The 14,176-nt window shown below is 40.3% G+C and overlaps 1 protein-coding gene across 2 annotated transcripts; it reads left to right on the forward strand.

Annotated features, from left to right (window-relative positions):
• Positions 1-1,770: 1,770 nt before the first annotated feature.
• LOC144525318 (immunoglobulin superfamily member 2-like) lies at positions 1,771-13,470 on the forward strand. Of its 2 annotated transcripts, none has more exons than XM_078262029.1 (11): positions 1,771-1,880; positions 2,619-2,695; positions 3,472-3,846; positions 3,973-4,389; positions 4,546-4,950; positions 6,386-6,757; positions 8,462-8,833; positions 8,958-9,350; positions 9,867-10,277; positions 11,887-12,279; positions 12,398-13,470. In XM_078262029.1, the coding sequence occupies exons 2-11, from the start codon at positions 2,626-2,628 to the stop codon at positions 12,601-12,603; spliced, it is 3,414 nt and encodes a 1,137-aa protein (XP_078118155.1). In that variant the 5' UTR covers positions 1,771-1,880; positions 2,619-2,625; the 3' UTR covers positions 12,604-13,470. The 2 variants fall into 2 exon arrangements, with proteins under 2 accessions (XP_078118155.1, XP_078118156.1); XM_078262030.1 differs by having other exon boundaries at positions 1,807-1,825.
• The last annotated feature ends 706 nt before the right edge of the window (positions 13,471-14,176 follow it).

Raw genomic sequence — 14,176 nt, forward strand, 5'->3', positions numbered from 1 at the left:
GCCAGGCCTTCCCCACCAGATGACATCAAAAAGACAATACTGCAAAAAACACACAGCATTGTATCAAGTGTCATTAAAGTGCTCAATCTTGAATACATTTTAAAATGCTGTCTGCTGTTGTGTGTCTACATTTGCTGTCAACATGAACTCACTTCTTGTTTAATTGACTGATATAGATAGATAGATAGATAGATAGATAGATAGATAGATAGATAGATAGATAGATAGATACTTTATTCATTCTGAAGGAAATTTTAGGATTCAGTAGCTTAGACAACCTTAACACATCAAACACATATACACATATATATCACACATACATAAGAATAAAAATAAAAATAAAAATCACGCACAGAAATGCGATGACCAGTTGTCATTCTTCTCACTCTTGTCACTCTTCACGTTTAATGCGAAAACAGAAGGTGGCCTGTTTGATCCCCAAACCGGCAGGATGAATCTGGGTGGGAAAAGTTAAAGAGCAGCTTTTACCCCTCCCTCGTTACCACAAATGAGGTGCCCCTGGGCAAGGCCCTTAATCCCCTAATGCATTACGCAAGAAGTACCAAACTTTTTGGCTTGTGACCAGGGTTCAAAATTAGCACCACTTACTAGCCAAATGCTGGTAAAATATGCAAGTGGCTGGTAGATTTGCTTCAGTCACCAGCCAAAAAAACAATGGTAATCTATTAAAGTGGCTGGTCAAATTTGAACATTCACTAGCCATTTGGCTGATGGACGAAAAAGTTAATTTTGAACCCTGCTTGTGACCCTTTAAAGTGGTGTGGTGTCTTCTCATGACCCGTATGCACAGTTGCATATATCTATGGGTTGTGAGCAATAGAAACACCTTATTTTATAAGGGTTTTATGCCTAAAGAGTTTAAACTTTCCAAGCAAATACTAGAGAATAGTTGGGAAAAAATAATCACACGTCTTGTAGCAGATGATTTTTTTCCGTAATTGCTATCTACAACAATATATAATCAATAACATATTCAAAATGTTTATACTATGTAAGTATGTAGTAACAACATCTTTACCACTATATTGCTTTTTATGACTTATATCACTATATAGTAGGCTAAATGTTATATGGTTGCTATATTCGGGTGTTATTTTCCATTTCCATCATAGATATTAATATATCATATAGTAGCAATGGGCCACCTGTCCAGCAAGCACTCAGCAGTCCTTGCATTGAGACGGCTGGTTTGCAAACACCTCCTTCCAAACGGCAGGGGGAGCAGGATATCTGTTGTTTATAATGTAGATCTTGTATGTAGATTTTTAATCTCATATCCTTTTTATGTTTATTTAATTCAAATAGTTATATATCTGTTTTTCTTGTCTCTTAGCTTGTCTCTGTGTGGTTGTAACATGTTAATTTCCCTTCTGGGATCAATAAAGTATTATCTAATTTCATCTGACTTTCTCTCTCTCTCTCTCTCTCTCTCTCTCTCTCTCTCTCTCTCTCAAACATTCCTGGAAACAACAAAAGAGACTATTCTCGTCGACTAGTTGACCCACATCTGTCCTACACCACAGAGATGTCCAAACTGTTTGTTATCTCCCTTTTACCTCTTACTCAGATACATCACATCTTCAAGCATTTATTAAGGCTACACAATCAAAGCAATAGTTTAGGCTATAATGCTAAAATGTGAATATGACAGACACAGTTGCAGCAGAACTGTATGTCTTCATCTTCTCCACTAAGTGGCACTGTTGCCTCAATTGTCTACACCACCATTCAAACGCAATCTAAAAGAATCTAAATTTATTTCCTGTTTCAATGTTTGCCGAAATAGGTCAAGCTTGGACACAAGGTATTTCCTAACAATGAAATTCAACCGGAGGCCTTTTATCCCGCCACTCGGTGATGTATGATCAGATTATTATATTGTTAATTGTAAAAATGACTATGAATTATCGAATTCTAAGAAAAACCAAATAAGTAAAAGTTACACATATTTTATTTTGGAATAAAAAACTTGGTTTGTGTAGTTCCTTCTAAAGGCAAACACTTTTAGACATGGAGAGGTGTCGATCTTTGAGAATGCCAATAGTGCATTACTTGCCTGTAGTAGAGAGCATCACATAATGTCACTTCCCTTCACATTATTTCAGGTATGATTGAGGTCAAATGAGCGCACACCGCACTTTTTCTCAGTTTGTTAAAGCTGTAGTTTCTGCCCAATTGATAGTGTATTACATGTAATGATGGTGTCAATTTAAACGATGTAATGGAAAAAACACAGCGTCCTTAGGGCGACGCTGTGTTTATCATAAGTGGTCGGAAAAAAGCCTACATAAGTCTTACGTAGGTAACCCAAATCACACCGAGTATAGTTCGGACGGAACAAAGCTATTTTCAGGGTCTGTGTTTTTGTTTCCAACACTCCATCACCTGCACATGCACATGTTTGAGACAAACAGTAAAAATGGTAATGATAATACATTTACAAGTACAGTATGCTGCAACCGTGTGTGCAGTATGCAGGACATATGTCAGACTTCCTCTTAGTGTACCCACAGGAAGCATGAACTAGTGTAATGTCTGTATACGCACAGACTTGGTCACAACTGCTATGGTGTGAACACTGTGTTACTTCGATGCAGATTTAGGATGAAGTGTTCCCTGCGATCTTGTTTGAGGGCCAATTTGCTCTTTTGCCTGGGACTACTTCTGCACTGTGGTAAGTATTACATTGAATTCCTGCAATTGAATTGCATTTTGGTGAGTGATCTTCATGCTGTGAAAGCTAAAGTGGAAATATGGTAGAATTTCAGCTGCTTATTTAGTTAAACCCTTGTTAAAAAAGAAGAGGAAAGAAAGTAATTTTAAAGTAAGGAGGAAATAAGTGGAGCCAAGAAACTTGGTGTTAAGTGCACTTTAAGTGAAACATAGTTATTTGTGTGTCATTATGTCCATCTTATACCATATACCACTATAGTAAGAAATAATAACAACCACTAATACATGGTAAGCTCAGTTTATGTCATACATCTACAATACTCACTTATTTTTCTGTAATGTATTGAATGTAATTGCATTTGCAATGGTTTCTGTGGTTGAACTCAATTATTGATAAGTGATGATTTACTTATGTTATTCTCTCTGTCTTTTATAATAACAATTGAATTGATGTAGACGAACATGAAGCTGAAAAAGCAGCAGTAATTCCCTCCTTTCTTTTGGATGAATATAAATGTCCTGTAAGAGATATTTTCCACTATTTGCAGGCATTCGTTTGATACTTACAATGAATACATACTTCACACTATATACTGTAAAAAGTTTATATATGTGCAAAGCAACTTGAAGGCTACAGAGTTTTGCTTTATATATCCATGCAATACTAAAACAAAGGTTGGACTCTGGAGTGTAGCACCCTTATTAAACATGATCAACACTTTAAGTTGCAATATTTAACTGACTTCAACATCTGTGTTTTATCTGTGCTTCACACAGGAGAAGCCCGAGTGCACACTGAAGCACAGGCTGGGCCACTGTATCGCGTGGTGGGCTCTTCGCTCTCTATCTCCTGCAATGTGAGTGGCTTTGACAGTGCCAGCACTAGAAAAGGATTTGAATTCCGTGTTAAGAAGCCTGCAAATCCAACATTTGAGATTAACATCATCAGCACCAATGACCGGGACTTCGGCTATGCCGTGTATACACAACGTGTGAGGAGTGGGGACATTAATTTGACACATGTGAATCCAAACTCAGTCTTCTTTGAGATACAAAGACTAGAGAAAGGTGATGAAGGGGAGTATGACTGTAGTGTAATCAACCACCAAGTTGTTTATGATGGAACCTACAGCGCTAAGACAACAGTGAAAGGTAATCAGTCACTGTTCTACTTTTGAGTTTTTAGACTTACTTTTCAATTTAACTGCTGTATTGTAAAAAATGGCAATAATGTATGACTTGCATGTCCTTGTCTCTGTTTCTGTTGTGGTGCCATAGTGATTGACAACTCCCTCAGTGTTTCATCACCTGCCTCCACCTCACTGAGCTATTATGAGGGTGATGCTCTCACTTTAACATGCCAAGCCTCCAGCAACACCATCCAGCACACCCATCTGTCTCTTGCCTGGTATCTCCATAAAGACGGTGAAGACAAAGCTCAGCCTATCATTTCTCTGGATAGAGATTTCACACTGATCCCAGGCCCGGGCTTTGAAGGGCGTTACCAAGCTGGACTCATAAGGTTAGATAAAATGGGAGAGGCCATGTACAAGCTAAACATGGCTCAGCTGGAGCTGTCAGACCAAGGCAGGATCTACTGCCAGGCTCAGGAGTGGATCCAAGATCCTGACCGCTCCTGGTACACTATCGCACAGAAGGATGCAGAGGAAACTATCGTGAATGTCAAAGCCAGAGGTTAGAAGCAGCTATCATTTCATTGATTTTATTTAGCACATCTTGATATGAGTTGACATGTTCATCTTTGATCTTCCTCCTAAGCAGTCGTTGTGGCTTCTGACAGGATGTCTTTCTGTGTTTGTCTCACTTTGCGTCTTTTTTTGCCTCAAACAGAGGTGGTGCCAGACACATCGTCTCTGGTGGTGAGAATTTCTGCACAGTCGTCAACACTGCAGGAGGGGCAGGAGCTGTCGCTGTCCTGCAACGTAGACACCCAGAACCTTCAGGAAAGGTTCTTCTCTGTAGCCTGGCTCAGGGGAAGTGTTGAGTTGGCCCGCATTGGCCCTACAGGCATTCTGTCTGTGGGGCCCGAGTACAGTGGGCGAGTTAAAGAAGGAGAGCTCCGGGCAGCCCGGATTGGGGACAGAGATTACCGTCTCATATTGCAGCCTGTCAGAACCGAGGACCAAGGAAAGTTTACCTGTAGAGCATGGCTTCAGGACAGAGGGCAGGATGGTGCCTTTACACAGGCAGCATCCCAGGACTCCAAGTCCCAGCTGGTCAACATCTCAGCCACAGGTCAGTCAGCAAGTGAGCCCAAACTGAATGAGACATACAAACATTTACTCAGGGTTTAATTTTATTACCTGTATGATTTACCCTGGATTTTAAGTTTTATCTTCTTAATTTTATCTTTTGAAATGGAGGCTTGCAATATATATATATATATATTTATATATATATATATATATATATATATATATATATATATATATATATATATATATATATATATATATATGCTGTCAGCATTAACGCGTTAATCGCGATGCGATTAAGGGCCGAGCATAACGCGTCCATTTTTTTTTTATCGCATGCCGGCATTTATTTATTTATTTTACACTTCACTCGGCTTTGCGTCGTGCATAACAGGCTACTATTTTGACCCTTTGCAGCACCGTTACTTATCATCAAGCTGCCACTTCCTCGTAACACATCCTGCTGTTGCAGGCTGCAGGCATGATGGAGAAAGACAGCAGCAATAACTCTGAATGAAGCTTTTTATTTTCCAAAACTCCCGATGGCTCAGTAGACAAGTCGAAAGCCAAATGCACATTGTGTAAAGCCCAATTAAAATATCACCGAAGCACGTCAAGCATGAGCTACCACCTCACGGAGCTAAGCATACAGTTCAGTTAACGTGATGCTACCCGCTAGCATGCTACCCACTCAGGCAAAGCAGTATTTTGGAGAGTGCTACTTGCCGACCTGTGGAAGAAACCAAATCCCAAAAAATGACTACAGCTCTTGCAAAACGGGTAGCAACTAACTGCAGACCTGTCAGCATCGTAGAGAACTCGGGTCTTAAAGACGTACTACGGTTGGCATATTCTGACCCGTCTCATTGCCGTCGAGGGGGACAGCAGCCCCACACACAGCCTGTATGACACGGAGAAAGCAGCCACAGTGGAACTGCTGCAAGGTGCTGCAAATGCTGTCTCATTAACCGGTGATCACTGGACGTCAGTGAGTAATCAACATTATTTACACTATATTGACTCTGGTAAGGATAGAGATTTTTAGTTTTTTAGTTAGGTACTTGGAGGAATTGTGCAATAATGACAGATTCACACATTGTTCTTTTGTTTACAGTAAATAAATAATTACAAATCTTAAAATCAAGTTCATAAAGTAACTTTCTTTGCATTCATTTGATTCCCAATCAAGATACACTGGTAAGAATTGCTTTCGATTGTTAATATGTACTTAAAAACAGAAATGCAAAATAATAGAATTTTAATCATGTGATAAAGTATGCGATTAATCGCGATTAACTATAGAAATTCGGCGATTGATCGCGATTAAAAACAAATTATCGTTTGACAGCCCTATTATATATATATATATATATATATATATTAATAAGATAATTCATAACTATTTAAAAAAAAGTTATTTTCTTTTATTATCTTCTTAAACACACTCATCTGTCTGTTGCCTTGTCTCATTACAGAAAGTGGGCTCTCAGTTGAAATGCAAAACTCTGTGGGCGTTAAGGAAGGTGAAGCGCTGAAGCTCACCTGTAAAGTGCGTGGGGTCAAAGGCCCGCTCTCCGTCACCTGGCAACTCAAATCAACATCCACATCAACAGCCATGTTCACCAGTGTCATCAGTCTAAGTCAGGAGGGGGTTCTGGAGAAAGCCGGGGAGTTCATGAGTCGCAAAGTAAAGGCAACGCGTCCAGCGACTGACACATTCACCTTAGAGCTTGATGAGGTCACTCCTTCTGATTCAGGTGTCTACCAGTGTGCTGTGTCAGAATGGAAAAGCAATAGCAAGACCAACAGCCAGTCACAGACTGCCACTGTAACAGTGGCTCCAACAGGTAAGATATGTCTCGATATGTCTAGATCTGTCTGTGTAGTACAAATTATTCATCGCAAATAAATGGTGAAATCTGCATATTTACACAGCAGGTTCCTCTTAGCACATATATGGTCTGATCCTTCTCTAAAAAACAAAGTAATTTTTCAACATACTTAGCTGAAACTGCTATTGGAAAGCATTGGTCAATGTTTGCCAACACAGTGGCAATGCTATGGATGTGGATGTTGCTCAGTCTTCCAGTTGGTCTGTTTGTCTGTCTGTGCATCCATCCATCCATCCATCCATCCAGCAGTATAGTCCTGAGTACAAACTACTGGCCATTTTGCCAAATGTAGGACTGATAATCTTGGTTCCCAGAAGATTATTCCAATGTTTTCATGACCCCTCTGATCTTTCCTGTAGTAAGAACCTACAGAGTACATTCATGCTTCAACAGGGTGAACCTTTTCCATTCCAGCACTGCATGGTCTTCCCTCTTGTGTCACCTTAGGTCAATATACTTGTTTGCACTCAAGTCATTGCTGTGACATTTACACAATCATGAGGAAAATGATTTTGGATTTTAATAAGCACAAACTTTGCACTTTTAAAACAACTAAAGGCTCTGACACACCAACCAGATGGCTCCTGTCTCTCAAAAAAGTGCCTCTGAACACACCGAAGTGACGCCGACTTGAGCGTAAGTTCTGCGCGTGCGCGAGACGTAATACGTCTCCATAACATAGCAGTAGACGGCGCTAATCTATATTGTCGCCCAAAAAATTAAAACCGGAAATGACGGAACATCTCTCTAGACCTAGTAAACACAGAGCACGCTGACGTCAGTCATTGTTTTCATCAGAGAGTGTTGATAGTAGTCAAGAAGGATCGTTGTTGTCATTACTCGCTGAAAAGAAGAAAATACGATGGCTAGTATTAAGAAGATATAGCGTTGTCAGCTCTCGGGCTTCTTGTTGTGGAAGAAGCACTGATTCGCTAGTCAAGGGCTAGCACTCCACCAATCAAATTAGTCTTTGAGTCCGACTGCCCACTGGCCGATTCAACAAATCAAATCGGCCAAAATGGATGCCAACAGCTCCTCCAACTGACGACAGCATGGAACACACCAAACAGACTCGAGTCACCGACCTCGCCAGACTGTCCGACACCCGATAATTGGGTTGGTGTGTCAGAGCCTTAAGGGTAATGGTCTAAGAAAAACCACAATATTTACAATGTTTTTTGCTCTGTCCAACACTTGTGCTGTAGGCTGTAATATATAGTGTAGGGTTCACTTCCAGGGCTATATAGACTTTCAGTTTAGTCAACATGCATTTGTTGAAATGGCACTGAAGTATAGACTTCGGAGTGCCTCACTGCATATACTTGTGTATAATGACAACAAATTGATTTTCTCGAAGACCGCTTAATGCTTTAAGTCCTAAGTTTAATGTCAGACAAGTATGTTGACATACTGAAATACTGGATATTTAATCCATGAATGATGTTTATATATATATATACATAAATATTACATATTTTCTTGTTTTAAAGAAGGAAATGATATTGAGAAATGAGTGTGAAGCGTGAAAAAAACTGAGATAAGAGAGAGAGGAAATGTCATTGACTCACATCTCTTTTTTATTTTGAACACATGATTGTATAATCACCAGCTTCTGCTTTTTTACTCATCACTGCTGACTATTTAGGATTTGTGTCACAGATTCGTTTGTAAAAGTGTCTCTGATAAGTCGCAACAACATAGTGACTGTGGGAGAAAATGTGCAGTTGATGTGCCGGATCAAAGGGCTGCGAATGCCAATAACACTGATTTGGAGTCTGCAGCGTGATCCCTCAACCCTAGATAACATCCTTACACTGTACTCTGATGGTGCCATCAGCTGGTCCGGAGACCAGCACCGCTACCAGCTGAAAGTAGAGAACAAACAGAATGAAGTCATTCACTTTCTGCTCATTAACGGTGCGAGCCACAGGGAAGCAGGAAGCTACCAGTGTATGGTGTCTGTCTTCCTGGAGAACGTACACAAGAAGCTGCCTCCATCCAACCAGCTGGCTGTTTTGGTGCAGAACCCAGGTATTGCTGAGATTTGTAAGGCCACATGCCATCTTTGAAGCAATTTTGGATGAAAGCTACACTGTGTATTCTATTTGTCTTAGTTTCTAACCATATATGACTTCACTTTTTCTCCCTCTGATAGAGAGCAAACTCCGTCTGACCACCACCCCTGCCTTGACAGGAAATATTAACACTGACATAGAAATGAAATGCTCAGTTACCTCAGAACCCTCTGCATCCTCTCGCTATGCTATCACCTGGTTGCTCCAGCAACAGGCAGAAAATAAGACCATTGTGAGCTCGGACCAGGATGCCCTAGTAACTTTCGGACCCCAGGTACAGCTGAGCCACAGACAGCGAATCAGCATGAGGCGCACTAAGGGGCCCAGTTTTGAGTTCAGTATTCGTCAAGCTCGGGTCTCAGACAATGGCTTATACGTATGTGAGGTGGTGGAGTGGCTGCAAGATCCTCATGGTGACTGGTATCAGCTCTCACCAGTGTCCAAAACTACAAAGTTAACAGTTATTGAGCCTGGTAAGTTTGTGTTAAATAGCTCACTGAAAATATCTCCAGAGTTCAGTAAGCAACATGTAGCCCATACAATTGTTATGGCCCTAAAAGCCTATTTTCTCAACAAGCTTCTTACTATAAGAGATGAAGCTCAACATGAGCATTCCATGCTCTGCCAAAGTTCAAACAGTTTTGCTTATTTCAAATGAGAGATTTCCATATTTATCAATTTGTCCTTTCCTTTCTCACTGATTTTAAGTAGTTGGGGCTCAGTTGGAAAAATGTGATGTATGTATATGCACCAATTAAGCACCATTTGAATGACTAACTTCTTTTAGACTTAGGAGCTACTTTTAGTGCTAAAAGCCTTTGTGATCTACTCTGTGCCTCGTGTTTGATTTTAGTTTATTTCGACATGAAAATATAGAAGCACTTCAACTTTTTCTGAAGTTTTCAAGGGCTTTACACAAAATTATTTGACAACATTGTAAGTTCTTCATTGACTATGTTTTCTTTTCTCTGCCCACGCTTATTCTCCAGCCAATGACCTTAGTTTAGACAAGAAAGAGCAGCCGTTGACTGTCAAGGAGGGAGATGAGGTGGAGCTCAAGTGTAACATCATCTCAGGTGCATCCAGTTCTTCTTTTTTCTACAAAGTCATTTGGCTCTACAATAGACATGATTCTTCCGCTACAAATGCCCTGGTGCAGCTTGACCACACGGGCCTGCTGAGTTATCCAGAGAACCAGGAGCTCAGAGGCCTGCAGGGGCGGCTTCGTCTTATAAGACCCACTCAGAACAGCTTCTATCTGGGTATTCAGAGGGCGCATGAAGGTGATAGTGGGACCTACCAGTGCCAGGTGGAACAATACATGCTGGATCATGAAGGTCACTGGCAACAAAAGGCCTCAGACAGTGCTGGACCAACCGTGCTGACTGTTAATGTTGCGGGTATGATAACATCTTTTAGATCTGGGTGTTTGAAGGAATAGTTAGACATTTTGGGAAATGGCCTATTTCACTTTCTTACCAAGAGTTAGGTGAAAAGATTGATACCACTCAACGTGTGAGTAATAATCCCAAAATGTTGCACTATTCCCTTAAAACTTGCAATTGGTAATACATTAATATTACCAATACCATATGATGGCGTGTAGATTTGTCTGCATGTGTTTATTTGGCTTTGATGTATTGTACTGTTCTGGTTCTCAGCAAAATAACCACTTCAAAAGTATGCTAAAGGTGCTTTAATATGTTTTGCTATCCCTACTTTGCTTGCCATATGCCGTACTTGTTCTGCTCTTTTAGTATTACAGATTAATTGTGTTGTGTTTCTGCCCTTTGCAAAGCCTCCTAATCTCCACTTTGTCTCCTTTTCCCAACTTCTCCCCTATTTTAAAGTCCCACTGATCAGTCCCTCCAGGATTTCGTAGCCTTTTTTTGAGATTGTTGCGGTCCAAAATGCCTGATTTCGCGGGAGCTTTTGTAAAGAATTGCGATAAAAGTTGCGATATCTTTTGTATGTTTGTTGCAATGAAGTTGCGGGAGACCGTGAAAGTTGCAAAAAAGTTGTGATTTTTTCTTTAAAAATAAAAAGGAAACTTATTTTGGGGAGAATAAAACTACTCTGGGCTGAGTTTTCCTAGTAACCTTACAAAAAAGGCTCAGGATGCTGCAAATGTTGGTATAATATGAAAATGGCTGGTGGATTTAAGACAAAAAATAATAATTTATTGAATGAATCAGATTTGAACATATGTGTCAGTGGCTTGTTGATCTTTACATTGTTAGTTCATTTCCTATCCTGGCCTGGGACACACATTCATACGGTTTGATAAAGTACTTATTGGACTTTAACTTAGCATTGCACTTACAATAACAAGTGTAGCTGTCCTCAATTTAGGTCATCCTGTACGTCTCATCTCCGGTTTTTCCTGCATCCACCGTGTGTGTGTGTGTGTGTGTGTGTGTGTGTGTGTGTGTGTGTGTGTGTGTGTGTGTGTGTGTGTGCGTGCGCCAATCGCGGGGGGGAACTGAGCTGCAGCCCCGCCCACTGCAAATAGCTGACAGGATTGAAACGGCAGCAGCTTTCAGCGACTTCAGAGTGAAAAGTTTGTTACAGCGTACTTTGATGTTAAAATGTATACAAGTTGGCAGGACGATCTGAAATGTTTTGCACGGTCTTTCGCTGTACGTTTCGTTGGTAAATGTGAGATGCTTGAGTCACACACACGTCTCGACTTCATATCAGAAACAAGGAAATGATCTGTTCTCACTCCCGCTTGCTTGGTCATTGGCTCACAGAATCACATACTGATACAAAGTCTGGCACGTGGGACTGCTGGGATTGGTTGAAGTCGCGGGAAACTTCATGTTATTGGTTAAATTTGCGGAAAAGTTGCGGTGATTGGTCAAAATTGCGAGTCGCACCAAATTCACGGTGATTGGTTGAATTTGTGTGAATTGGCGCGATCGCGAAATCCTGGAGGGACTGACTGATTGGTTTGCCTTGTCAATAAAGTCAAATAAAATGTGTCTTTTTACCTGTTTGCTTTCACAGAAAAAAACCTGTCCATTGTGAAGGAAATAAAGGAGTTGAATGTGAGCAGATCCCAGGATTTCACTGTCCCCTGTCATATCACCAAACAATCCAGCAGTGAATCCGAGTTCCAGGTCACATGGTTTTGGCAGAAAGCGACAGAGACTGAACAACACCCCGTATTCACCTCTTACCGCAACTCCACCCTACAAGACAGATTTAGGAAGGGTGATCAGCTAAGATTTGACCACCCTTTGCCCAACCAATTCAGCCTGACAGTCTTGAAGCCAAGTCCTGTAGATAGTGGCCTGTATTTCTGTGAGGTAGAAGAGTGGCTTCCATCTCTGTCTCATGGATGGAGGAAGGTTGCAGTGGAAAAGTCAGGATATTTGACTGTTAATGTCTATGCAGAAGGTAAGCACATCTTAATGTGATTAGCAGTAAATCTCAGCAAATACAAGTGCTTGAAAATCATGTTAAATCATGCATATGTGTCAGCAAGTAATACGTTTCTTTGTCTTCTTCTTTGCAGGAGATGTTAATGCCGTCTCTGAGCCAGAGTGCAAGTCGGGTATCTGGATGGGGATTCTCATAGCTACTGTCATCTGCTCACTATTGGTCATATTACTACTGGTGCTGAAGATATGCAGGAGCAAAGTTACAAGAGGAAAGCAATCAGGCCAAAGTCTCTGGACAGAGCAACACCCTCTGAACCCCAAACTCAGTGCAGAGAACTAAATCAGACCAGAAGTGGCGATTTTTATGTGACATGTAATATATGCAAAGTTTTATAATTCAAAATGTTCTACTGTACATATTTTGTATTCATTTTTATTCAAAGTTCAATCATTCTTGTTTAAATGAATCTGTTGATAATGTTCCATTAAAAAAGTAGTTTAAATGTTTTACTGTGTGCAGCTGGGAATAATTTTGCCTATGAATTAATGAAATTCATTAAACCTTTAAAATTAAAAATGCACTTTTCATTTTACAGCTTAAACTTCTTTGCATAATCGCCAGCTTCTTACTGCCTTCAATGGACAGTTGAGCTTGTCAGGAGATCAACTTTGTGACTTTACACCTACAAAGCAACATACTCTGAATGACAGATTCCTTTTTTGTAGCAACATACCAGGCAGCTTGATGCTATGTCTTTTAATGGGGAGAAGTCAAAGCATAGCATGTCTAAAGAGTGCAGCTAAGCACGTCATGTGGTAAGACTTGAAATTTTTCTCTGCAAGTAGCACTGCGATGAGTCAACCAGGAAGTGCTCTGTGATTCTTCAAGGATGACTGTGTGGTCATCAAATCTGCTGAGATGTGAGTTTGCTGAGCATTTGGGCAGACAGAGTGACAGTTAGAGGTTACATTTATACAATGGAAGTAGAAATCTGCCAATGCAACCATTTAGTTTACATGTTTCTGGATGCACAATTTTACTTATAGATGAAATGTGTGTTTGATATGTTTGTGTATGGGTGTGCTTTGAGAAGTCTGAGCTAACTAAATGTGTTTGTATGAAATATAACTGTGAAACCTTTTTCATTGTTTTGGTTGTACTCAAGCAAATTATATTTGAATTAAACATTTACTATGAGATGTCTGACATTCAAGGGTGTTTAAGGTTTTTCACATCCATATTGGTTGAACAATGTAGGAATCGTCAGTTTTCTTAGATGTGGTCCCATAATGTAGGACAATGCAGCAGATCAAAGATCCTAAATACAGAGCCAGAGCATTTTGGGCTAGAGGAATGTTTTTAATTGAAGATGTAAATACCCTAAAATCAGCTGAGCATGTCTTTCAATTCTTCAAGACCAGACTGAAGGTAAAACCCACGAAGGTCGACAGTCACAGTACTTACATGAATCCATGTCTGATGTAGGTGTAAGCCACCTTCAAAGTAAAGATTAAAGTCAGCCCTTTAACTGTCCAACCACTCACAGGCTGGACTGTACTTGTACTTGTACTTGGTTTGCACATAAATGCATGTCAGATTCTGAATCTCTGCCATAATGCTGTTGCTGCATTTTAACAGCTGTTCCCACTCAACAAAACTGGATGCTGGAGAGTAATCAAATCAAAACTAAAGGAGAGGAAAGTAGTGTCTCCCCCCTCTCCCACTTTCTCCCTGCATCAGCCCTATCAATGTTTAACACCCCATCTGTGTAAGAGACAAGAATAGAATCCATTCCTTGCTTTCACAATTGAGGAAATAGGCACATACACTAGATTTCTCCCATACAGAGAAAGGCTCTTGTCTGATGAGTGTATATCAGTTATGTACAACTTAAGGTCAAACTAACAGTGGT

This window comes from Sander vitreus, chromosome 11, assembly GCF_031162955.1.
Source record: "Sander vitreus isolate 19-12246 chromosome 11, sanVit1, whole genome shotgun sequence".
In the NCBI taxonomy this organism is placed as follows: domain Eukaryota; kingdom Metazoa; phylum Chordata; class Actinopteri; order Perciformes; family Percidae; genus Sander; species Sander vitreus.